The sequence below is a fragment of the Rana temporaria genome, chromosome 2 (assembly GCF_905171775.1).
Source record: "Rana temporaria chromosome 2, aRanTem1.1, whole genome shotgun sequence".
Taxonomy (NCBI): Eukaryota; Metazoa; Chordata; class Amphibia; order Anura; family Ranidae; genus Rana; species Rana temporaria.
This window is the reverse complement of record NC_053490.1, coordinates 11022130-11046993: the sequence shown is the minus strand read 5'-3', so window position 1 is coordinate 11046993 and position 24864 is coordinate 11022130. Positions and strand designations below refer to the sequence as shown.

General features: G+C 52.0%; 2 protein-coding genes across 4 annotated transcripts in view; one reads left to right on the top strand and one right to left on the bottom strand.

Moving 5' to 3' along the window:
- Positions 1-24864, bottom strand: part of SPCS2 (signal peptidase complex subunit 2) — a 69654-nt gene that overhangs the window by 29469 nt on the left and 15321 nt on the right. The window contains exon 1 of one of the 3 annotated variants that reach the window (XM_040339834.1): positions 7111-7207. The exons of 1 other annotated variant lie outside the window; for it this stretch is intronic. In XM_040339834.1, the coding sequence (XP_040195768.1) occupies positions 7111-7149 (39 nt within the window). In that variant the 5' untranslated portion in view covers positions 7150-7207. Of the gene's footprint in view, positions 1-7110; positions 7208-24864 lie in introns of those variants that run through there. One more of the 3 variants, XM_040339833.1, reaches the window with a different exon arrangement.
- XRRA1 (X-ray radiation resistance associated 1) overlaps positions 7315-24864 on the top strand; it is a 117050-nt gene continuing 99500 nt past the window's right edge. Inside the window, exons 1-4 of the mRNA XM_040339832.1 lie at positions 7315-7360; positions 10215-10307; positions 10650-10834; positions 18494-18565. Of these exons, the coding sequence (XP_040195766.1) occupies positions 10238-10307; positions 10650-10834; positions 18494-18565 (327 nt within the window). The 5' untranslated portion in view covers positions 7315-7360; positions 10215-10237. The remainder of the gene's footprint in view (positions 7361-10214; positions 10308-10649; positions 10835-18493; positions 18566-24864) is intronic.

Here is a 24864-nt window from a genome sequence, read left to right as displayed (position 1 = left end):
AGGCAAACGATTTATTTTCATGCATTCTATGTGTGTAGCGGCTCCCTTCAGCCTCTGCCAATCACGTACCTGAGGTCCGTCTAGTTCCAGCGATGTCCATAAATGTCTCAGCCGTCCGAGATTCTCCTTCCTGATTGGCTGACACAGCCGGTGCCATTGGCTCCCGCTGCTGTCAAAGTCAGCAGGACAATCAGGGGAGAGAGGGGGTGGGGCTCAGTATCTGAATGGACACAGAGCTGTGGCTCAGGTGCCCCCCATAGTAAGCTGTGGGGGCACTAGACAGGAGGGAGGGGCCAGAAGCTCAGATGAGGGACCTGAGATGAGGAGGATCGGGGCTGCTCTGTGCAAATCCACTGCATGGAGCAGGCAAGTAGGTTTGTTATTTTTATAGGGGAAAAATTGAGACTCTACAATTACTTGAAAGCTTTGTCCTGCCATTTCCATGATGGGCGGGTGGGACACAATGAAATCATCTGAGCAAGTCAATGGGGCACAGCATGGTATTGTGGAGAGGATGGAGCACAGCATGGTATTGTGGAGAGGATGGAGCACAGCATGGTATTGTGGAGAGGATGGAGCACAGCATGGTATTGTGGAGAGGATGGGGCACAGCATGGTATTGTGGAGAGGATGGGGCACAGCATGGTATTGTGGAGAGGATGGAGCACAGCATGGTATTGTGGAGAGGATGGGGCACAGCATGGTATTGTGGAGAGGATGGGGCACAGCATGGTATTGTGGAGAGGATGGGGCACAGCATGGTATTGTGGAGAGGATGGGGCACAGCATGGTATTGTGGAGAGGATGGAGCACAGCATGGTATTGTGGAGAGGATGGAGCACAGCATGGTATTGTGGAGAGGATGGAGCACAGCATGGTATTGTGGAGAGGATGGAGCACAGCATGGTATTGTGGAGAGGATGGAGCACAGCATGGTATTGTGGAGAGGATGGGGCACAGCATGGTATTGTGGAGAGGATGGGGCACAGCATGGTATTGTGGAGAGGATGGAGCACAGCATGGTATTGTGGAGAGGATGGGGCACAGCATGGTATTGTGGAGAGGATGGAGCACAGCATGGTATTGTGGAGAGGATGGAGCACAGCATGGTATTGTGGAGAGGATGGGGCACAGCATGGTATTGTGGAGAGGATGGAGCACAGCATGGTATTGTGGAGAGGATGGGGCACAGCATGGTATTGTGGAGAGGATGGGGCACAGCATGGTATTGTGGAGAGGATGGAGCACAGCATGGTATTGTGGAGAAGATGGAGCGCAGCATGGTATTGTGGAGAGGATGGGGCACAGCATGGTATTGTGGAGAGGATGGGGCACAGCATGGTATTGTGGAGAGGATGGAGCGCAGCATGGTATTGTGGAGAGGATGGAGCACAGCATGGTATTGTGGAGAGGATGGAGCGCAGCATGGTATTGTGGAGAGGATGGAGCACAGCATGGTATTGTGGAGAGGATGGAGCACAGCATGGTATTGTGGAGAGGATGGGGCACAGCATGGTATTGTGGAGAGGATGGGGCACAGCATGGTATTGTGGAGAGGATGGGGCACAGCATGGTATTGTGGAGAGGATGGAGCGCAGCATGGTATTGTGGAGAGGATGGGGCACAGCATGGTATTGTGGAGAGGATGGGGCACAGCATGGTATTGTGGAGAGGATGGGGCACAGCATGGTATTGTGGAGAGGATGGAGCGCAGCATGGTATTGTGGAGAGGATGGAGCGCAGCATGGTATTGTGGAGAGGATGGAGCACAGCATGGTATTGTGGAGAGGATGGAGCACAGCATGGTATTGTGGAGAGGATGGGGCACAGCATGGTATTGTGGAGAGGATGGGGCACAGCATGGTATTGTGGAGAGGATGGAGCGCAGCATGGTATTGTGGAGAGGATGGAGCACAGCATGGTATTGTGGAGAGGATGGAGCACAGCATGGTATTGTGGAGAGGATGGAGCACAGCATGGTATTGTGGAGAGGATGGAGCACAGCATGGTATTGTGGAGAGGATGGAGCACAGCATGGTATTGTGGAGAGGATGGAGCACAGCATGGTATTGTGGAGAGGATGGAGCACAGCATGGTATTGTGGAGAGGATGGAGCGCAGCATGGTATTGTGGAGAGGATGGAGCACAGCATGGTATTGTGGAGAGGATGGGGCACAGCATGGTATTGTGGAGAGGATGGAGCACAGCATGGTATTGTGGAGAGGATGGAGCACAGCATGGTATTGTGGAGAGGATGGAGCGCAGCATGGTATTGTGGAGAGGATGGGGCACAGCATGGTATTGTGGAGAGGATGGGGCACAGCATGGTATTGTGGAGAGGATGGGGCACAGCATGGTATTGTGGAGAGGATGGAGCACAGCATGGTATTGTGGAGAGGATGGAGCACAGCATGGTATTGTGGAGAGGATGGAGCACAGCATGGTATTGTGGAGAGGATGGGGCACAGCATGGTATTGTGGAGAGGATGAAGCACAGCATGGTATTGTGGAGAGGATGGAGCACAGCATGGTATTGTGGAGAGGATGGAGCACAGCATGGTATTGTGGAGAGGATGGGGCACAGCATGGTATTGTGGAGAGGATGGAGCACAGCATGGTATTGTGGAGAGGATGGAGCGCAGCATGGTATTGTGGAGAGGATGGAGCACAGCATGGTATTGTGGAGAAGATGGAGCACAGCATGGTATTGTGGAGAGGATGGGGCACAGCATGGTATTGTGGAGAGGATGGAGCACAGCATGGTATTGTGGAGAGGATGGAGCACAGCATGGTATTGTGGAGAGGATGGAGCGCAGCATGGTATTGTGGAGAGGATGGGGCACAGCATGGTATTGTGGAGAGGATGGAGCACAGCATGGTATTGTGGAGAGGATGGAGCACAGCATGGTATTGTGGAGAGGATGGGGCACAGCATGGTATTGTGGAGAGGATGGGGCACAGCATGGTATTGTGGAGAGGATGGGGCACAGCATGGTATTGTGGAGAGGATGGAGCACAGCATGGTATTGTGGAGAGGATGGGGCACAGCATGGTATTGTGGAGAGGATGGAGCACAGCATGGTATTGTGGAGAGGATGATGCAACACATAGGAAGGATTGATTTTGGTAAAAAGGAAAAAAACAAAAACAAACACACTGACCCTTTAGGGGATGGGTACTCATGGGGCCCTCCAGCTGTTGCAAAACTACAAGTCCCATCATGCCTCTGGGAGTAATTGAAACTGTCAGCCTTGCAATGCCTTATGGAAAATGCAGTTCCACAACAGCTGGAGGGCCCCAGGTTGCCTACCCCTGCCCTAAAGCATAGGCGCTCCCACCTGTGGCCCTCCAGCTGTTGTGAAACTCCAAGTCCCATCATGCCTCTGCCTCTGGGAATAATACTTGTACCTATCAGCCGTGCAATGCCTCATGGGACTTGTAGTTCCACAACAGCTGGAGGGCTGCAGCTTGAGCACCTATGCCTTAGGGCAGGGGTAGGCAACCTGGGGCCCTCCAGCTGTTGTGGAACTACATTTCCCATGAGGCATTACATGGCCGGCAGTTTCAATTACTCCCAGAAGCATGATGGGACTAGTTTTGCAACAGCTGGAGGGCCCCGAATTGGTTTCCCCTGCTTTAGGGGCATGGGTGCTCGACCTGCGGCCCTCCAGCTGTTGCAGGACTACAAGTCCCATCATGCTTCTGCCTTTGGGAATCATACTTGTACCCATCAGCCTTGCAATGCCTCATGGGACTTGTAGTTTCTCCACAGCTGGAGGGCCGAGGTTACCTACCCTTGCCCTAGAGCATGGGTGCTCAACCTGCGGCCCTGCAGCTGTTGCGGTACTAAAAGTCCCATCATCATGCCTCTGCCTTTGGCAGTCATGTTTGTAACGGTCAGCGGCTTGCAATGCTTCATGTGACTTGTAGATCTGCAACAGCTGGAGGGCCACAGGTTGAGCACCCATGATCTAGGGCAAGGGTAGGTAACCTTGGCCCTCCAGCTGTGGTGAAACTACAAGTCCCATGAGGCATTGCAAGGCTGATGGGTACAAGTATGATTCCCAAAGGCAGAAGCATGATGGGACTTGTAGTCCCGCAACAGCTGGAGGACCGCAGGTCAAGCACCCATGATCTAGGGGCAGGGGTCTCAAACTGGCGGCCCTCCAGCTGTTGCAAAACTACAAGTCCCATCATGCCTCTGCCTGTGGGAGTCATGCTTGTAACCGTCAGCCTTGCAATGCCTCCTGGGACTTGCAGTTTCGCAACAGCTGGAGGGCCGCCCGTGCATCCGTCACCTGTGTACCCGTCTTTACCTGCTTTGGCACTGATCTGCATGCAGGCAGCCCATATTAGCCAATGAGGACACAGCAGCTGTACGGACTAAGCCCACACAACCGTACTTGGCTGCCTTCACGGACCCCCGACGCAAAGCCTGTGCATCCACGACCGCGTACCTGAAATCAGCTGTACAGAGACTCCATTCAGACCAAGCATTGCCATCCACTTCTATGGGCTGCCTGCATGCAGCTCGGCGCTAAAATAGAAAAGCAGAGACGGGTACGTGGCCGTGGATGCACGGGCTCTGCATCAGGGTACGTGAATCAATCCAAATTGGGCCGTGTGGGCGAGTCGATATCGCTGCCGTGTCCCCCCCATTCACTAGTATGAGCTGCGTGCATGCCGATCAGGCCTAGGACAGAAAAGTAAACATGGATGGATGGTCATGGATGCACAGGCTCTAGCTGGGGCCCATGCATGTATTGATTTCCAGCTGTGTTGGGGGGGGGGGGGGGGGGGTCTGTACAGCCGTTATGTTTGGCAGGGGGGTGTAGAGTCTGTACAGCCGCTGTGTTGGGGGGGGGGGGGTGAAGAGTCTGTACAGCCGCTGTGTTGGGGGGGGGGGTGTAGTCTGTACAGCCGCTGTGTTGGGGGGGGGGGGGGTAGAGTCTGTACAGCCGCTGTGTTGGGGGGGGGGGTGTAGAGTCTGTACAGCCGCTGTGTTGGGGGGGGGGGGGGGGTGTAGAGTCTGTACAGCCGCTGTGTTGGGGGGGGGGGGTAGAGTGTGTACAGCCGCTGTGTTGGAGGGGGGGGGGGTGTAGAGTCTGTACAGCCGCTGTGTTGGAGGGGGGGGGGTGTAGAGTCTGTACAGCCGCTGTGTTGGGGGGGGGGGGGTGTAGAGTCTATACCGCCGCTGTGTTGGGGGGGGGGGGTGTAGAGTGTGTACAGCCGCTGTGTTGGAGGGGGGGGGTGTAGAGTCTGTACAGCCGCTGTGTTGGGGGGGGGGGGTGAAGAGTCTGTACAGCCGCTGTGTTGGAGGGGGGGGGGGTGTAGAGTCTGTACAGCCGCTGTGTTGGGGGGGGGGGGTGTAGAGTCTGTACAGCCGCTGTGTTGGGGGGGGGGGGGTGTAGAGTCTGTACAGCCGCTGTGTTTGGTGGGGGGGGTGTAGAGTCTGTACAGCCGCTGTGTTGGGGGGGGGGGGGGTTGTAGAGTCTGTACAGCCGCTGTGTTGGGGGGGGTGTAGTCTGTACAGCCGCTGTGTTGGGGGGGGTGTAGTCTGTACAGCCGCTGTGTTGGGGGGGGTGTAGTCTGTACAGCCGCTGTGTTGGGGGGGGGGGGGTGTAGAGTCTGTACAGCCGCTGTGTTGGGGGGGGGGGTGTAGAGTCTGTACAGCCGCTGTGTTGGGGGGGGGGGTGTAGAGTCTGTACAGCCGCTGTGTTGGGGGGGGTGTAGTCTGTACAGCCGCTGTGTTGGGGGGGGGTGTAGTCTGTACAGCCGCTGTGTTGGGGGGGGGGGGGGTAGAGTCTGTACAGCCGCTGTGTTGGGGGGGGGGGGGTGTAGAGTCTGTACAGCCGCTGTGTCGGGGGGGTGTAGAGTCTGTACAGCCGATGTGTTGGGGGGGGGGGGGTGTAGAGCCTGTACAGCCGATGTGTTGGGGGGGGGGGGGTGTAGAGCCTGTACAGCCGCTGTGTTGGGGGGGGGGGGTGTAGAGTCTGTACAGCCGCTGTGTCGGGGGGGTGTAGAGTCTGTACAGCCGCTGTGTTGGGGGGGGGGTTTAGTCTGTACAGCCGCTGTGTTGGGGGGGGGAGAGTCTGTACAGCCGCTGTGTTGGGGGGGGGGGTGTAGAGTCTGTACAGCCGCTGTGTTGGGGGGGGGTGTAGTCTGTACAGCCGCTGTGTTGGGGGGGGGGGGTGTAGAGTCTATACAGCCGCTGTGTTGGGGGGGGGTGTAGAGTCTGTAGAGCCGCTGTGTTGGGGGGGGGGGGGGGGAGTCTGTACAGCCGCTGTGTCGGGGGGGTGTAGAGTCTGTACAGCCGCTGTGTCGGGGGGGTGTAGAGTCTGTATAGCCGCTGTGTTGGGGGGGGGTGTAGAGTCTGTATAGCCGCTGTGTTGGGGGGGTGTAGAGTCTGTATAGCCGCTGTGTTGGGGGGGGGTGTAGTCTGTACAGCCGCTGTGTTGGGGGGGGGGGGGGGGTGTAGAGTCTGTACAGCCGCTGTGTCGGGGGGGTGTAGAGTCTGTACAGCCGCTGTGTTGGGGGGGGTGTAGAGTCTGTACAGCCGCTGTGTTGGGGGGGGGGGGGAGTCTGTACAGCCGCTGTGTTGGGGGGGGGGGAGAGTCTGTACAGCCGCTGTGTTGGGGGGGGGGGGGGGAGAGTCTGTACAGCCGCTGTGTTGGGGGGGGGGGGGGAGTCTGTACAGCCGCTGTGTTGGGGGGTCTGCACAACCACACGTGATAACGAGGGGGGGGGCTCCTAAAGTGGGATCACACGTGACAACGGGGGGGCTCTTAATCTCTGGTGATTGGATCAGCGCAGCCAATCACACGCGCCGCACAGCGATGGCGGTCAGCTGTCCCTTTAAGCACAGTCACCCCCACACAGGTTAGGCTGAAGAGCTGACAATCATTTCCCCTCCTCCTCCCCAGTCAGGCCCTCACACCCCAGAATTCTGGGGTCTCCAGTCACCCATAGCAACCAGCCAGCTGTTCCCCCTTCCCCAATCACACAATGGTTACCACGGGCAACAGTCACCCCCTCATGTGCTACCATCCCCCCTCCTCTCATCCCCTGTACCATTCCACCCCATCCCCCCACTCCCCGAACCCCCATTACTTTCTCCAGAATCCCGTTCTTGCCGCCTCTCGCCGCCATCTTGTCTCATCCCCGCTGTCTCCTGACCTGGCGCCCGCTGATTGGTGGAAACGCAAGCCCCGGCCCCTCCCACTCCTCCGCTCGCCGCGCGCACGGCCAGAGGAGCGCACAGAGCCCGGGCACGCGAGGAGGAGGGGCGGGGTTTTGGAGGGGGGTGGGATGAGCGTCCTCGGTTGCTAGGAGACGATGGCGCTGCAATGATGATGACGGGGTAAGTGGTGAGGGGGCCGGAGATGTGTCTGAGGGAACCCAATATAAGTGTATTCATAATGTCACCTCATCACCGACAGGGGCCACAAAGAGGGGACACATATACCCCGACAGGGGCCCCAAAGAGGGGACACATATACACCGACAGGGACCCCAAAGAGGGGACACATACCCTGACAGGGGCCCCCAAAGAGGGGACACATATACCCCCTACAGGGGCCCCCAAAGGGGGGACACATATACCCCGACAGGGGCCCCCAAAGAGGGGACACATATACCCCAACAGGGGCCCCCAAAGAGGGGACACATATACCCCCGACAGGGGCCCCCAAAGAGGGGACACATATACCTCGACAGGGGCCCCAAAGAGGGGACACATATACCCTGACAGGGGCCCCAAAGAGGGGACACATATACCCCGACAGGGGTCCCAAAGAGGGGACACATACCCCGACAGGGGCCCCCAAAGAGGGGACACATATACCCCGACAGGGGCCCCCAAAGGGGGGACACATATACCCCGACAGGGGTCCCAAAGAGGGGACACATATACCCCGACAGGGGCCCCCAAAGGGGGGACACATATACCCCGACAGGGGTCCCAAAGAGGGGACACATATACCCCGACAGGGGTCCCAAAGAGGGGACACATATACCCCGACAGGGGTCCCAAAGAGGGGACACATATACCCCGACAGGGGCCACAAAGAGGGGACACATATATCCCGACAGGGGCCACAAAAGAGGGGACACATACCCCGACAGGGACCCCCAAAGAGGGGACACATATACCCCGACAGGGGCCCCCAAAGAGGGGACACATATACCCCGACAGGGGCCCCCAAAGAGGGGACACCATACAATAGGAGTCCTGAGGTGGGAGTCTACGGGGGCCCCCCAGACGCCTCCCTAGGAGTCTTCGGGGCCCCCCTCTGAGTCTTTGGGGCCCCCCTAGGAGTCTACAGCGCCCCCACAGGAGTCTACGGAGCCCCCACCGCCCCCTTAGGAGTCTACGGAGCCCCCACCGCCCCCTTAGGAGTCTACGGAGCCCCCACCGCCCCCTTAGGAGTCTACGGAGCCCCCACCGCCCCCTTAACAGTCTACGGAGCCCCCACCGCCCCCTAGGAGTCTACGGAGCCCCCACCGCCCCCTAGGAGTCTACAGGGCCCCCCTAGGAGTCTACGGCGCCTCCGACGCCCCCCTAGGAGTCTATGGTGCCCCACCGCCCCCCTAGGAGTCTACGGCGCCCCCACCGGAGTCTACGGTGCCCCCACCGCCCCCCTAGGAGTCTACAGAGCCACCACCGCCCCCCCCCCAGGAGTCTACGGCGCCCCCCCCTAGGAGTCTACGGGGCCGAGATGCTCCTATAGACGTTAGAGCTGCATGATTCTGGCTAAAATGAGAATCACGATTTGTTTGCTTAGAAGATAGATCACGATTCTCAAGCGTAACATCTTTCACATTAAAACAAAAAAAATTGGCCTAACTTTACCGTTTTTTTTTTTTTATTATTAATATTATTAATTGAAGTGTATTTTTTCCCCAAAAATTGCATTTGAAAGACCGCTGGGCAAATACAGTGCGGCATAAAATATTGCAGCAATTGCCATTTTATTCCCTAGGGTCTCTGCTAAAAAATATATCATGTTTGGGGGTTCCAAGTCATTTTCTAGCAAAAAATATTGATTTTAGCAGTGTCAGAAAAAGATTTGGGCTTTAAGTGGTTAAACTTCCTGCATTTACACACAGGGGGGTTGGATCGAGATCACAATGTTTTTAATGATTAATTTTGCAGCTCCTCTAGGCATCCAAGGGGGCCCAGGCCCTCCTCTAGGCGTCCAAGGGGGCCCAGGCGCTCCTCTAGACGTCCAAGGGGGCACAGGCGCTCCTCTAGACGTCCAAGGGGGGCACGGGCGCTCCTCTAGACGTCCAAGGGGGCCCGGGCGCTCCTCTAGACGTCCAAGGGGGCCCGGGCGCTCCTCTAGACGTCCAAGGGGGCCCGGGCGCTCCTCTAGACGTCCAAGGGGGCCCGGGCGCTCCTCTAGACGTCCAAGGGGGCCCGGGCGCTCCTCTAGACGTCCAAGGGGGCCCGGGCGCTCCCCTAGACGTCCAAGGGGGCCCGGGCGCTCCTCTAGACGTCCAAGGGGGGCCCGGGCGCTCCTCTAGACGTCCAAGGGGGCCCGGGCGCTCCTCTAGACGTCCAAGGGGGCCCGGGCGCTCCTCTAGACGTCCAAGGGGGGCCCGGGCGCTCCTCTAGACGTCCAAGGGGGCTCGGGTGCTCCTCTAGACATCCAAGGGGGCCCGGGCGCTCCTCTAGGCGTCCAAGGGGGCCCAGGCGCTCCTCTAGACGTCCAAGGGGGCCCGGGCGCTCCTCTAGACGTCCAAGGGGGCCCGGGCGCTCCTCTAGACGTCCAAGGGGGGCCCGGGCGCTCCTCTAGACGTCCAAGGGGGCCCGGGCGCTCCTCTAGACGTCCAAGGGGGCCCGGGCGCTCCTCTAGACGTCCAAGGGGGGCCCGGGCGCTCCTCTAGGCGTCCAAGGGGGCTCGGGTGCTCCTCTAGACATCCAAGGGGGCCCGGGCGCTCCTCTAGGCGTCCAAGGGGGCCCAGGCGCTCCTCTAGGCGTCCAAGGGGGCCCAGGCCCTCCTCTAGACGTCTACAGGGCTGTAAGGTGCAGGTAGGACTGGATGTCAACAGAACTGCGCCTGTCAGTTCTATGTATACATTTATAGAGGGGGGGGGGGGGAGAAGGTCAGGCAAAGGGAACAAATAGGATAAATGTCCTTTGTTTTACAGATCACTTACCCTTTAAATACAAAAGATAGAAAGTAATCCCCTGTAAATGTTTCATTTTACAGATATAGCGACAAGACTGTATAGGATGGACACAGGCGGCGTGCACACGAGCAACTGTTTTCCTGCTAGAAACCTTTTCCGAACAAGTCATGGAGGTACGCCGGGGATCTCTTCACTTTGTGAACAGTGCTAAACTGACGTATCAGTGTACAGATGACAGACTGATGGGACGGGCTCAGTGTTCTCTGTACAGCACTGTGGTATATGTCAGATCTATATACATGTATAATAATAATAGTGTGTGACTGTGGGGGGGACATTAGAGTGTAAGCTCCTCTGGTACAGAGACTGATGTGATTGGCTCAGTGTTCTCTGTACAGCACTTCAGTATATGTCAAATATATATGAATGTATATTGGTGTGTGACTGTAGGGGGGGGGGGAATTGGAGTGTAAGCTCCTCAGGTGTAGAGTCTGATGATATTTTTGTATCCTCAGGGGCTGGACATTGGCTGGTTTCACAGAAGACCCCGCAGGAGAATAACTTCCGGACGGTTGTCTGTTCTGCCTCCTCGGATCAGAAGAGAAGTTTGGAGATCCGAGACGTTCCACACCGAAGCAGGAGCTGCCCCTCGGACAGGACGGGGCGTACACCCAAATATGTATTGGATGCAGCATTTCTGGTATGAGAAGACTGTGTGCTCCTTCACCACTGCGCTGTACTGAGAGCAGATTCCAACGCGGATCACAAGACCAAATATAATTCGCTTGTTGGCTTTCTATGCTGCTTGATGTTTTGACTTGGCAATCTTTGCTAGATAGTGGCAGTTTACACGTATTGGACAAGCGGTGTGTTTTTGGGAATAGTGCACCATAGACCTCAGAGCGCCCCCAATTCCTGCACCTTCCCACCTCAGAGCGCCCCCAATTCCTGCATCTTCCCACCTCAGAGCAGCACCCAATTCCTGCACCTTCCCACCTCAGAGCAGCACCCAATTCCTGCACCTTCCCACCTCAGAGCAGCACCCAATTCCTGCACCTTCCCTACCTCAGAGCAGCACCCAATTCCTGCACCTTCCCACCTCAGAGCAGCACCCAATTCCTGCACCTTCCCACCTCAGAGCAGCGCCCAATTCCTGCACCTTCTCACCTCAGAGCAGCACCCAATTCCTGCACCTTCCCACCTCAGAGCAGCACCCAATTCCTGCACCTTCCCACCTCAGAGCAGCGCCCAATTCCTGCACCTTCTCACCTCAGAGCAGCACCCAATTCCTGCACCTTCCCACCTCAGAGCAGCACCCAATTCCTGCACCTTCCCACCTCAGAGCAGCGCCCAATTCCTGCACCTTCCGACCTCAGAGCAGCCCCCAATTCCTGCACCTTCCGACCTCAGAGCAGCCCCCAATTCCTGCACCTTCTCACCTCAGAGCAGCCCCCAATTCCTGCACCTTCCCACCTCAGAGCAGCGCCCAATTCCTGCACCTTCCCACCTCAGAGCAGCGCCCAATTCCTGCACCTTCCCACCTCAGAGCAGCCCCCAATTCCTGCACCTTCCCACCTCAGAGCGCCCCCAATTCCTGCACCTTCCCACCTCAGAGCAGCCCCCAATTCCTGCACCTTCCCACCTCAGAGCAGCCCCCAATTCCTGCACCTTCCCACCTCAGAGCAGCGCCCAATTCCTGCACCTTCCCACCTCAGAGCGCCCCCAATTCCTGCACCTTCCCACCTCAGAGCAGCCCCCAATTCCTGCACCTTCTCACCTCAGAGCAGCCCCCAATTCCTGCACCTTCTCACCTCAGAGCAGCCCCCAATTCCTGCACCTTCTCACCTCAGAGCAGCCCCCAATTCCTACACCTTCCCACCTCAGAGCAGCGCCCAATTCCTGCACCTTCCCACCTCAGAGCAGCGCCCAATTCCTGCACCTTCCCACCTCAGAGCAGCCCCCAATTCCTGCACCTTCCCACCTCAGAGCAGCCCCCAATTCCTGCACCTTCCCACCTCAGAGCAGCACCCAATTCCTGCACCTTCCCACCTCAGAGCAGCACCCAATTCCTGCACCGTCCCACCTCAGAGCAGCACCCAATTCCTGCACCGTCCCACCTCAGAGCAGCGCCCAATTCCTGCACCTTCCCACCTCAGAGCAGCCCCCAATTCCTGCACCTTCCCACCTCAGAGCAGCCCCCAATTCCTGCACCTTCCCACCTCAGAGCAGCCCCCAATTCCTGCACCTTCCCACCTCAGAGCGCCCCCAATTCCTGCACCTTCCCACCTCAGAGCAGCCCCCAATTCCTGCACCTTCCCACCTCAGAGCGCCCCCAATTCCTGCACCTTCCCACCTCAGAGCAGCCCCCAATTCCTGCACCTACCCACCTCAGAGCACCGCCCAATTCCTGCACCTTCTCACCTCAGAGCAGCGCCCAATTCCTGCACCTTCTCACCTCAGAGCAGCACCCAATTCCTGCACCTTCTCACCTCAGAGCGGCGCCCAATTCCTGCACCTTCCCACCTCAGAGCGGCGCCCAATTCCTGCACCTTCCCACCTCAGAGCAGCCCCCAATTCCTGCACCTTCCCACCTCAGAGCAGCCCCCAATTCCTGCACCTTCCCACCTCAGAGCAGCGCCCAATTCCTGCACCTTCTCACCTCAGAGCGGCCCCCAATTCCTGCACCTTCCCACCTCAGAGCAGCCCCCAATTCCTGCACCTTCCCACCTCAGAGCAGCCCCCAATTCCTGCACCTTTCCACCTCAGAGCAGCCCCCAATTCCTGCACCTTCCCACCTCAGAGCAGCCCCCAATTCCTGCACCTTCCCACCTCAGAGCAGCGCCCAATTCCTGCACCTTCCCACCTCAGAGCAGCGCCCAATTCCTGCACCTTCCTACCTCAGAGCGCCCCCAATTCCTGCACCTTCCCACCTCAGAGCGCCCCCAATTCCTGCACCTTCCCACCTCAGAGCGCCCCCAATTCCTGCACCTTCCCACCTCAGAGCGCCCCCAATTCCTGCACATTCTCACCTCAGAGCAGCACCCAATTCCTGCACCTTCCCACCTCAGACCAGCCCCCAATTCCTGCACCTTCCCACCTCAGAGCAGCGCCCAATTCCTGCACCTTCTCACCTCAGAGCGGCCCCCAATTCCTGCACCTTCCCACCTCAGAGCAGCCCCCAATTCCTGCACCTTCCCACCTCAGAGCAGCCCCCAATTCCTGCACCTTTCCACCTCAGAGCAGCCCCCAATTCCTGCACCTTCCCACCTCAGAGCAGCCCCCAATTCCTGCACCTTCCCACCTCAGAGCAGCGCCCAATTCCTGCACCTTCCCACCTCAGAGCGCCCCCAATTCCTGCACCTTCCCACCTCAGAGCGCCCCCAATTCCTGCACCTTCCCACCTCAGAGCGCCCCCAATTCCTGCACATTCTCACCTCAGAGCAGCACCCAATTCCTGCACCTTCTCACCTCAGAGCAGCGCCCAATTCCTGCACATTCCCACCTCAGAGCAGCGCCCAATTCCTGCACATTCCCACTTCAGAGCAGCGCCCAATTCCTGCACCTTCCCACCTCAGAGCCACGCCCAATTCCTGCACCTTCCCACCTCAGAGCAGCCCCAGCGCACGCACCCCAGATCAGCCCCAGCGCACATATTTTAGCCCTGGTGTATACACTTCAGACCTTAGATCAGCCCCAATGCATATTCTTCAGCCCTCAAGGATAAGCCCCAATGCATGCTCCAAGCATCAGTTGTGTGGCGTCGACCTATAAAACACCTTCCTCCTTTGTCAACAATGTTATCAGCTTTCCCAGCTATCAGCAAAATAACCTCTGTGTTATGAAGAAAAAGGGAGGTAGTGTGATGACACTTCTGCCCCCCCATTAACCACTTACCCTCCTTAGGCTACTACAGTCATGATCCTGGTATGATTTTGTTAGCCCCAGCGATTCTCTTTCTAGTAAAAGTAATCCAAGCAGCTATGAAGCCGCTTGATTACTTTTTTTTACTGGCGGTGGAAGTCGGTCCCTTCTGTCACTTCCGGCTTTGGCCATTACTGTTTAAAAGCATCAGATCAAACCGTTTGACAGCCAGAGGTAAGAGGTCTAATAGACCCCAGATGTCTCCATAAAGAGGACCTGTCACAGCCAATGCCATCACGAAGGATGCTGTTCATCCCTTGTGATAGCAATATTTCGCCTCGGCGGGTCTTCCGGGTATCGCAGCTCCAGCGCTGCAAGTGACTGGAGCCGCGATGTCTTTCCGGCAAGGTCCGGCGTCTGCTGGGCCTTCAGCCGAGAATCCCCTGTGCGCATGCGCCGCTGCAGTCAGCGGCACATTGCGAGGGGGGAATATCTCCTAAACCGTAAAGCCTTAGTATAGGCTTACCTGTAGGTAAAAGTAAAAAAAAAAAAAAAAAAAAAGGATTATACAACCACTTTAACCCCTTAACCACTTGCTTACTGGGCACATATACCCCCTCCTGCCCAGGTGAAATTTCAGCTTCCGGCACTGCGTCGCTTTAACTGACAATTGTGCGGTCATGCGATGTGGCTCCCAAACAAAATTGACGTCCTTTTTTCCCCACAAATAGAGCTTTCTTTTGGTGGTATTTGATCACCTCTGCGGTTTTTATTTTTTGCGCTATAAACAAAAAAAAGCAACAATTTTGAAAAAAAAATCTATATTTTTTACTTGTTAGTATAATAAATAGCCCAATTAAAAAATAAATAAAAAAACATGTTCTCAGTTTAGGTCGATACGTATTTTTCTACATATTTTTGGTAAAAAAAAAAAAAGACCCCGTGTCATTTTTTCAGTAATCAGTGCATTATTATAGCACTGTTCGCTGTGAAAATGACAATGTCCCAAAAATGTGTCTGATGTGTCCACCATAATGTCGCAGTCACGAAAAAAAAATCAATGATCGCCGCCATTACTAGTAAAAAATTATTAATAAAAATGCCAAAAAACTATCCCCTATTTTGTAAACGCTATAACTTTTGCGCAAAGCAAACGCTTATTGCGATTTTTTTTTTTTTACCAAAAATATGTAGAAGAATACGTATTGGCCTAAACTGAAGAAAAAAAAAACATGTTATTTTATATATTTTTGGGGGATATTTATTATAGCAAAAAGTAAAAAAATATAATTTTTTTAAAAATTGTCACTCTATTTTTGTTTATAGCGCAAAAAATAAAAATCGCAGAGGTGATCAAATACCACCAAAAGAAAGCTCTATTTGTGGGGGAAAAAAGGACGTCAATTTTGTTGACGACTGCGCAATTGTTAGTTAAAGCGACGCAGTGCCGAATCGCAAAAAGGGGCCAGGTCCTTTAGCTGCATAATGGTCCAGGGCTTAAGTGGTTAAAGTAGGTTTCTAGCGAAGAAAAAATAAAAATGCAGATTTTTACATTTAGGAGGGGAATGTCAGAATTGGCCCAGAATGGAAGAATGGAAGTGGTTAATATAGTAATTGAACATTGTCACCCTAGGACAAGGAGTGTGGCAAAATCACCAGGTGAAAGACAAAGAAAGCTGTCCTCTGGCCTTTCCGGCCGTTTCCAAGCCTCTCCGGCGCTCCCCCCACCTCTGGCCACATGCCATTGAAGTCAATGCGGAACAAATTATTTTAGTTTCCATTGACTTCAATGGGGAAACTCGCTTTGATATGCAAGCACTTTGGATTACGAGCATTCTCCTGGAAAGGATTATGCTTATAATCGAGGTTCCACTGTATATCTAACGTTTTTTTTTTTTCCATTTTAAAGGAGGAAAAGGTTTTAAAACCCCAATATTTTTTTTTGCCGTGTCCTATTGGGGAGATTTGTTTTCATGTACACCCAACAGGAAGCAAGAGGAAAATCTCTTCAAAAGGGAGGGAAATCTGCTTGTAGACAGCTGTCACCAGAACAGGTATCCCCATTGGAAGGTTTGCTCTCTATTCCTGTTCTGCTGACAGCTCATATACAGCATCTCACAAAAGTGAGTACACCCCTTACATTTATGTAAATATTTAAAAATTTTCATGCAACATTGAACAAATGACACTTTGCTCAGGGCCGCCATCAGGGGGGTACAGGCAGTACACCTGTAAGGGGCCCGGATGGCATCCCCCCTTTTTTTAAATAATATTTTTATTTTTTTAATTTGTTTTTATTAAAAGGCCCAGAGGTCCCCAGGGCCCCGGATGGCAACCCCCCCACCCATTCCGTTTGTTCGTCAGCACCCAAAGCCCCCCGGCCCCAGTTCTCGGCGGCAGCACCCCCTGCTCCTCAATTTGTGGCACCCACCCGCTTCTCAATTAGCGGCGCCCTCCCCTGCTTCAGGGGGCGCCCATGTCTGGAGCGGTGTAAGGGGCCCCATAATTCCTGATGGCAGCCCTGACTTTTCTACAATGTTGTGTAGTGAGTGTACAGCTTGTATAACGGTGTAAATTTGCTGTCCCATCAAAATAACTCAACACACAGCCATTAATGTCTAAACCGCTGGAAAAATGAGTACACCCCTAAGGGATAACGTCCAAATTGCCTAAATTTTTTCTGGCCAAGAACATTTACGGCAAATACAGAAAATACATGCTGAGCTTTCCACAAATCCTGTGTCCTCGTCCTCAATTGGAAGCACAAACAATGTTATCTTCCTTCTGTGAACTACCAATACCCCCGCCCCCCCCCATGTAATGAAGAACCAAGGCTGCAATGTTTGAAGTCCAGCCTGGGTGACAACCATTGCTCCCTTCTTAGGCTGGCCATACATTGAGCAAATTTCTTTCCTGCAACCACGGGTTGCAGGAAAGAAATGTGCTTGATTCCTCCAACACAAGACAGTGCCGATGCAGAAATCTCTCTTGCTGGACCATTGTCCTCTCTCCGGGGCCGCCATCAGGAATTTTTACACACCTTTAGGCATGGGCCCCCCTGGAGAGCAGAGAACCGGGGGGGGGGGGGGGGGTGCTGCCGCCACAAATTGAGAAGCAGGGTGGAGTGTCGCTCCACGAATCGAGACACAGGGGCTGCCGCTGCAAATTGAGAAGCGGGGTGGAGTGTCGCTCCACGAATCGAGACACAGGGGCTGCCGCTGCAAATTGAGAAGCGGGGTGGAGTGTCGCTTCACGAATCGAGACACAGGGGCTCCGATTTTTGTTTTGGGTTTAGAAACACTTGATGCTCCGTTCACATCTAGCGACTTGGAAGCACAGGCAGAATCGGCATTTTTTTGCCATATTTCCAAATCGCTCTGAAATGTTTTGAGCGGCATTTTTTTTTTATGGTGAAAGATTGCGCCTGGCTTTGGGACAACATTTGCTCCATAAGCTTTTGTGCCATGACAAACGCACATAGGGCAGTCCTTTAAAGTGAAGCGCCTATAAATCATGGCGAAATAAAAAAAATGGGAATGCGGATTCCCGCTAGGTGAGATGTGAACAGGGCCCTTAGGTCCTCTGGGTGATGGAAATCCCAGGCTGGTCCTAGGTTGCGTGTAGATTCTATTGCCTAGATTCACATACATGGCCGCAACTTTAAGGCGGCGTAGCTTAAGGCATTTAAGCTACGCCGCCGTAAGTTAGCGAGGCAAGTACATGATTCACAATGTACTTGCCTGCTAAGTTACGGCGGCGTAGCCTAAAGCGGGCGGGCGTAAGGGCGCCTAATTCAAATTTGTCTAAGGGGGCGTGTTTTATGCTAATGGAGCTTGACCTGACGTTTGACGTTTTTCTTCAACTGCGCATGCGCCGGGCGCCTACATCTCCCAGTGTGCATCGCGGCTAAGTACGCCGCACGGGCCTATTGATTTCGACGTGGACGTAAACAACGTAAATCCCTATTCACGGGCGACTTACGCAAACGACTTAAAAATTTCGAATTTCGACGTGGGAACGGCGGCCATACTTTTACATTGGCTACGCCACCTAGGGCCAAGCTTTAACTTTAGGCGGCCCATCTCTTACGTAAACAGCGTAAATGTACTGCGGCGGCTGGGCGTAGGTTCATGAACAGGCGTATCTAGTGATTTGCATATTCTACGCCGACCGCAATGGAAGCGCCACCTGGCGGCCAGCAGAAATATTGCAACCTAAGATAGGACGGCGCAAGCTATGTTTAAGCGTATCTCTGTTTGAGAATACACTTAAAGATAGGTCAGCGCAGATTCTGAGTTAGGTCGGCTTATCTGTAGATAAGCCGGCCTAACTCTTTCTGAATCTAGCTAAAAGTTGCGTGTAGATTCTACGTTGCGCGTGTAGATTCTACGTTGCGCGTGTAGATTCTACGTTGCGCGTGTAGATTCTACGTTGCGCGTACATTCTATGTTGCGTGTCCCGCTCCTCATTTTCTTCTTTCTTTGGACTCTCCCTCCAGATGAAAGTTCATCGCATAAAGGATCCCTCCGACCTGTGCTCTGTGGATGTCAGCGACAAACGCCTGACTGCGGTACGTAGGAGCCCTGCTGCTTTTTTTTTTTACAGTATAGCAACAACATTGTATATTGTGGACCCGTGTATACAGCAGCATTGTATATTATGGTCCCGTGTATACAGGAGCATTGTATATTATGGTCCCGTGTATACAGCAGCATTGTATATTATGTACCCATGTATACAGCAACATTTTATATTATGGACCCGTGTATACAGCAGCATTGTATATTATGGTCCCGTGTATACAGCAGCATTGTATATTATGTACCCATGTATACAGCAACATTGTATATTATGGACCCGTGTATACAGCAGCATTGTATATTATGGTCCCGTGTATACAGCAGCATTGTATATTATGTACCCATGTATACAGCAACATTTTATATTATGGACCCGTGTATACAGCAACATTTTATATTATGGACCCATGTATACAGCAACATTGTATATTATGGTCCCGTCTATACAGCAGCATTGTATATTATGGTCCCGTGTATACAGCAGCATTGTATATTATGGTCCCGTGTATACAGCTGCATTGTATATTATGGTCCCGTGTATACAGCAGCAAGAGAAAAAAAAACAAAAAAGAAAAATGACTGCTGCACACCCTTAAGAGTTATTACTACGTTTTATTAAATATCAGAAAATAGAGCATAAAATGCATTAAAAACACACAGGTAACCAATAATGGTATAGTACCCTAGAAGTGACCTGAGAATACACTCACAAAAGCGAGACGGCAAAAATCAGTGACAAATTGAAAACTGGAGCTTGATCATCCAATAAGGAGATCTAAGTCCATAACTCACCCATTCACCCTCCACACAACACAAAGAGACCCCCCACCCCAAGCACATATAAAACCCCCACTGCTATCAATAATCCTAAAGATTTCCACACCATGCGGTGGTTCCCTGTAACTACAGGTGAAAGTACCACCGTCTAAGTGGGAAAAGTTGCAAAAAAGAAAAAGCTCAAAAATGGGGACATGAGAGGGATCCACTATATAGTGGTATAGTAATACTGCTCAATTGGAGATAAATGGCAAGTGATAAATCAGATGAGAGAGATATAGTCCCAGGGACCGCAGACAATTCTACTAGGCTGGAGAAAAAAAGTGGTATATATATATATATATATATATATATATATATATATATGTCTCTGCTCTTCAGATGGGTCGCCGCATCTGGCGTAAACAGTTATTCAATTTCCATCAGATAGTAACTGATAAGGAGGCATTCAACAAAAATATATATTTGAGACACTGTAGTAGTGATCATTAAGTATCAGAGTTCACCTATGCTGCACTTGAGAGGACTATGCAACAATGTAGCCACAATTAATTGACGGGTTCCCATTACTTATGGGTAGTGTCCATTCTAATATATCAAGTAGATATGTCCATCAGATATTGAAATCTTGTTGAACTGCTAATGGCAATTAGGCTTACATGAATATTGGATGTGTTGATATATACACTGTTGGTGAGCAGATAATTGATCAGCATTCCACAGAAAATAAACGGTTGAAGTTGTACTCACTGTTGGGCTGTTATGTGTAGCTCAGAGTTGTAGCTACCACATCAAATCTGTACTCACGTGCTGCCAGAGAGATTTGCAGCCGAGCCATCCATCCATGTGTAGCACACAGAGCCTGAAGCACTCCTCATCAGTGCAGTAATGATAGGTGAATGATATAGTAATGTCCAGTATAAAACTGCAATTATACAGTGTCTTCAATGATGTTAGGCAAATACCAATCTCCAAAGTTGAGAATAAAGAATGTATTAGGTCTCCATGGGGTCAGTCTCTCCAATTTGAGCGTGCAAGTAATGTTCAGATTGCACTGTTCATGTCTCCATGTGATACTTTTCCTTAAGCTGCTTAGTGCAATGTGCATCGGGGGGTCCCTGTACCCCAAGAGTTTACATGTAAACTCTTGGGGTACAGGGACCCCCCGATGCACATTTTGAACCTCAGTGCTTTTTTTTCTTTTGGAGCTCGGTAACATGGTTACCTTGAGCCACTAAGCAGCTTAAGGAAAAGTATCACATGGAGACATGAACAGTGCAATCTGAACATTACTTGCACGCTCAAATTGGAGAGACTGACCCCATGGAGACCTAATACATTCTTTATTCTCAACTTTGGAGATTGGTATTTGCCTAACATCATTGAAGACACTGTATAATTGCAGTTTTATACTGGACATTACTATATCATTCACCTATCATTACTGCACTGATGAGGAGTGCTTCAGGCTCTGTGTGCTACACATGGATGGATGGCTCGGCTGCAAATCTCTCTGGCAGCACGTGAGTACAGATTTGATGTGGTAGCTACAACTCTGAGCTACACATAACAGCCCAACAGTGAGTACAACTTCAACCGTTTATTTTCTGTGGAATGCTGATCAATTATCTGCTCACCAACAGTGTATATATCAACACATCCAATATTCATGTAAGCCTAATTGCCATTAGCAGTTCAACAAGATTTCAATATCTGATGGACATATCTACTTGATATATTAGAATGGACACTACCCATAAGTAATGGGAACCCGTCAATTAATTGTGGCTACATTGTTGCATAGTCCTCTCAAGTGCAGCATAGGTGAACTCTGATACTTAATGATCACTACTACAGTGTCTCAAATATATATTTTTGTTGAATGCCTCCTTATCAGTTACTATCTGATGGAAATTGAATAACTGTTTACGCCAGATGCGGCGACCCATCTGAAGAGCAGAGACATATATATATATATATATATATATATATATACCACTTTTTTTCTCCAGCCTAGTAGAATTGTCTGCGGTCCCTGGGACTATATCTCTCTCATCTGATTTATCACTTGCCATTTATCTCCAATTGAGCAGTATTACTATACCACTATATAGTGGATCCCTCTCATGTCCCCATTTTTGAGCTTTTTCTTTTTTGCAACTTTTCCCACTTAGACGGTGGTACTTTCACCTGTAGTTACAGGGAACCACCGCATGGTGTGGAAATCTTTAGGATTATTGATAGCAGTGGGGGTTTTATATGTGCTTGGGGTGGGGGGTCTCTTTGTGTTGTGTGGAGGGTGAATGGGTGAGTTATGGACTTAGATCTCCTTATTGGATGATCAAGCTCCAGTTTTCAATTTGTCACTGATTTTTGCCGTCTCGCTTTTGTGAGTGTATTCTCAGGTCACTTCTAGGCAGGCCCGGACTGGCCATAGGGCATACCGGGCATTTGCCCGGTAGGCCGCCTGGCTGTCAGGCCGATTGTTCTAAATTAGATCTCTCATGCCTCCTCCACTCCTCTCCCGGCCTTCTAGCATCTTCTTCCAACTCCTGGGGGGACGAGGCATTGCCGAGCGAGCAGCGCCGGCCGGCCGTGGTTGCTCGGTGACAGGCCCGCCCCCCAGGGGTGGACTGACCATTCAGGCTCTTTGGCTGAGTACCTGTGGGCCGAGGCATGCAGAGGGAACTCCAGCCGTGGGATGGATGGCGAGAACGGGCTGTGAGGAGAGAGAGGGGGACACTTCCTGGACTGAAGTGTTACTTGCTGTCTGTCTTCCCTGTCAGGCGTAGCGATCTCCGCCCGACAGGAGCTTCCTAGTCCCGGCCGCATGATGTCATTCACAGGCTGGGAGGCGGGATGAGCCGAGGAGAGGCTGCTGCAAAGACCTGTGAAGCGTCGTGCCTGTGCAACAGTGCAAGTAAGTTAGAAGAGGTTAAAAACCTTACCTAAGGCACTGTTGTCACAGTGGCTTTGCTGTGTTATTTGCCTAAAGTGATTAACTCTTTGGGGGGGGGGGGGGTTAATTTACAATGGTATTTTATAATATGCAGCATGGAGGAGATTAATGTACTGCCACTGGTCACTGATGCATTGGTGACCAGTGGCAGTTAATTAACCCCTTTGTGCTGCATTAGTGACACCAGTGTCAGTGTTTATTAACCCCTATATTGTGCAGCATGAAAGGGTTAATAAACACTGACACTGGTGTCACTAATACAGCACAAAGGGGTTAATTAATCGCCACTGACCACCAATGCATCAGTGGCCAGTGGTGTATTTGATACTACCCACCCCATACACCCCACAACCCTCTCGTACATACCACCCACCCCCATACACTTCGCACCCCTCTCATGTACATTCCACCCACCTCCATACACTTCGCACCCCTCTCATGTACATAATTCCCCCCGCCATACACTCCACACCCCTCTCATGTACATACTACCCCCCAACATACACTCCGCACCCCTCTCATGTACATACTACCCCCCAACATACACTCCGCACCCCTCTCATGTACATACTACCCCCCAACATACACTCCGCACCCCTCTTATGTACATACTACCCCCCAACATACACTCCGCACCCCTCTCATGTACATACTACCCCCCAACATACACTCCGCACCCCTCTCATGTACATACTACCCCCCAACATACACTCCGCACCCCTCATGTACATACTACCCCCCAACATACACTCCGCACCCCTCATGTACATACTACCCCCCAACATACACTCCGCACCCCTCTCATGTACATACTACCCCCCAACATACACTCCGCACCCCTCTCATGTACATACTACCCCCCAACATACACTCCGCACCCCTCTCATGTACATACTACCCCCCAACATACACTCCGCACCTCTCTCATGTACATACTACCCCCCAACATACACTCCGCACCCCTCTCATGTACATACTACCCCCCAACATACACTCCGCACCACTCTCATGTACATACTACCCCCCAACATACACTCCGCACCCCTCTCATGTACATACTACCCCCCAACATACACTCCGCACCCCTCTCATGTACATACCACCCACCCAACATACACTCCGCACCCCTCTCATGTACATACCACCCCCCCAACATACACTCCGCACCCCTCTCATGTACATACCACCCACCCAACATACACTCCGCACCCCTCTCATGTACATACTACCCCCCAACATACACTCCGCACTCCTCTCATGTACATACCACTCATCGCCATACACTCTGCACCCCTCTCATGTACATACCACCCACCGCCATACACTCCGTACCCCTCTCATATACATACCTCCCACCTCCATACACTCCACACCCCTCCGTACCGATCACTCACTGTGTTCTTTTAGTAAAGATAGGGGCTGGTAAATTACATTTAGGCTATGCTGCAGTTAATATTTAAATGTCCGCTCTATGCAGCTTAGCTGCAATATGTAGTTGGAGATTGTGTAGCTGTGGCTTGAGTGTGGGTGGGGACACAGGGGGCCCCATGATCTCCTATTGCCCCAGGGCCCCATGAGTTGTCAGTCCATGACTGTATGGGCTGATCAATCTAAAATGCCCGGGCCTATTATTTGTCCCAGTCCGGGCCTGCTTCTAGGGTACTATACCATTATTGGTTACCTGTGTGTTTTTAATGCATTTTATGCTCTATTTTCTGATATTTAATAAAACGTAGTAATAACTCTTAAGGGTGTGCAGCAGTCATTTTTCTTTTTTGTTTTTTTTTCTCTCTTGGTACATTATATTTTTGATTGCACCCCCCGAAAATATCGGTGAGTACTACATATTTGATAAATAGGTGGGATTCCCATATCCTTCTCTCCTTTGTGTATACAGCAGCATTGTATACTATGGACCCGTGTATACAGCAACATTGTATATTATGGACCCGTGTATACAGCAGCATTGTATATTATGGACCCGTGTATACAGCAGCATTGTATATTATGGATCCCTGTATACAGCAGCATTGTATATTATGGACCCGTGTATACAGCAACATTGTATATTATGGACCCGTGTATACAGCAACATTGTATATTATGGACCCATGTATACAGCAACATTGTATATTATGGACCTGTGTATACAGCAACATTGTATACTATGGACCCGTGTATACAGCAACATTGTATATTATGGACCCGTGTATACAGCAGCATTGTATATTATGGTCCTGTGTATACAGAAGCATTGTATATTATGAACCCGTGTATACAGCATCATTGTATATTATGGACCCGTGTATACAGGAGCATTGTATATTATGGACCCGTGTATACAGCAGCATTGTATATTATGGACCCGTGTATACAGCAGCATTGTATATTATGGATCCCTGTATACAGCAGCATTGTATATTATGGACCCGTGTATACAGCAACATTGTATATTATGGACCCGTGTATACAGCAACATTGTATATTATGGACCCATGTATACAGCAACATTGTATATTATGGACCTGTGTATACAGCAACATTGTATACTAT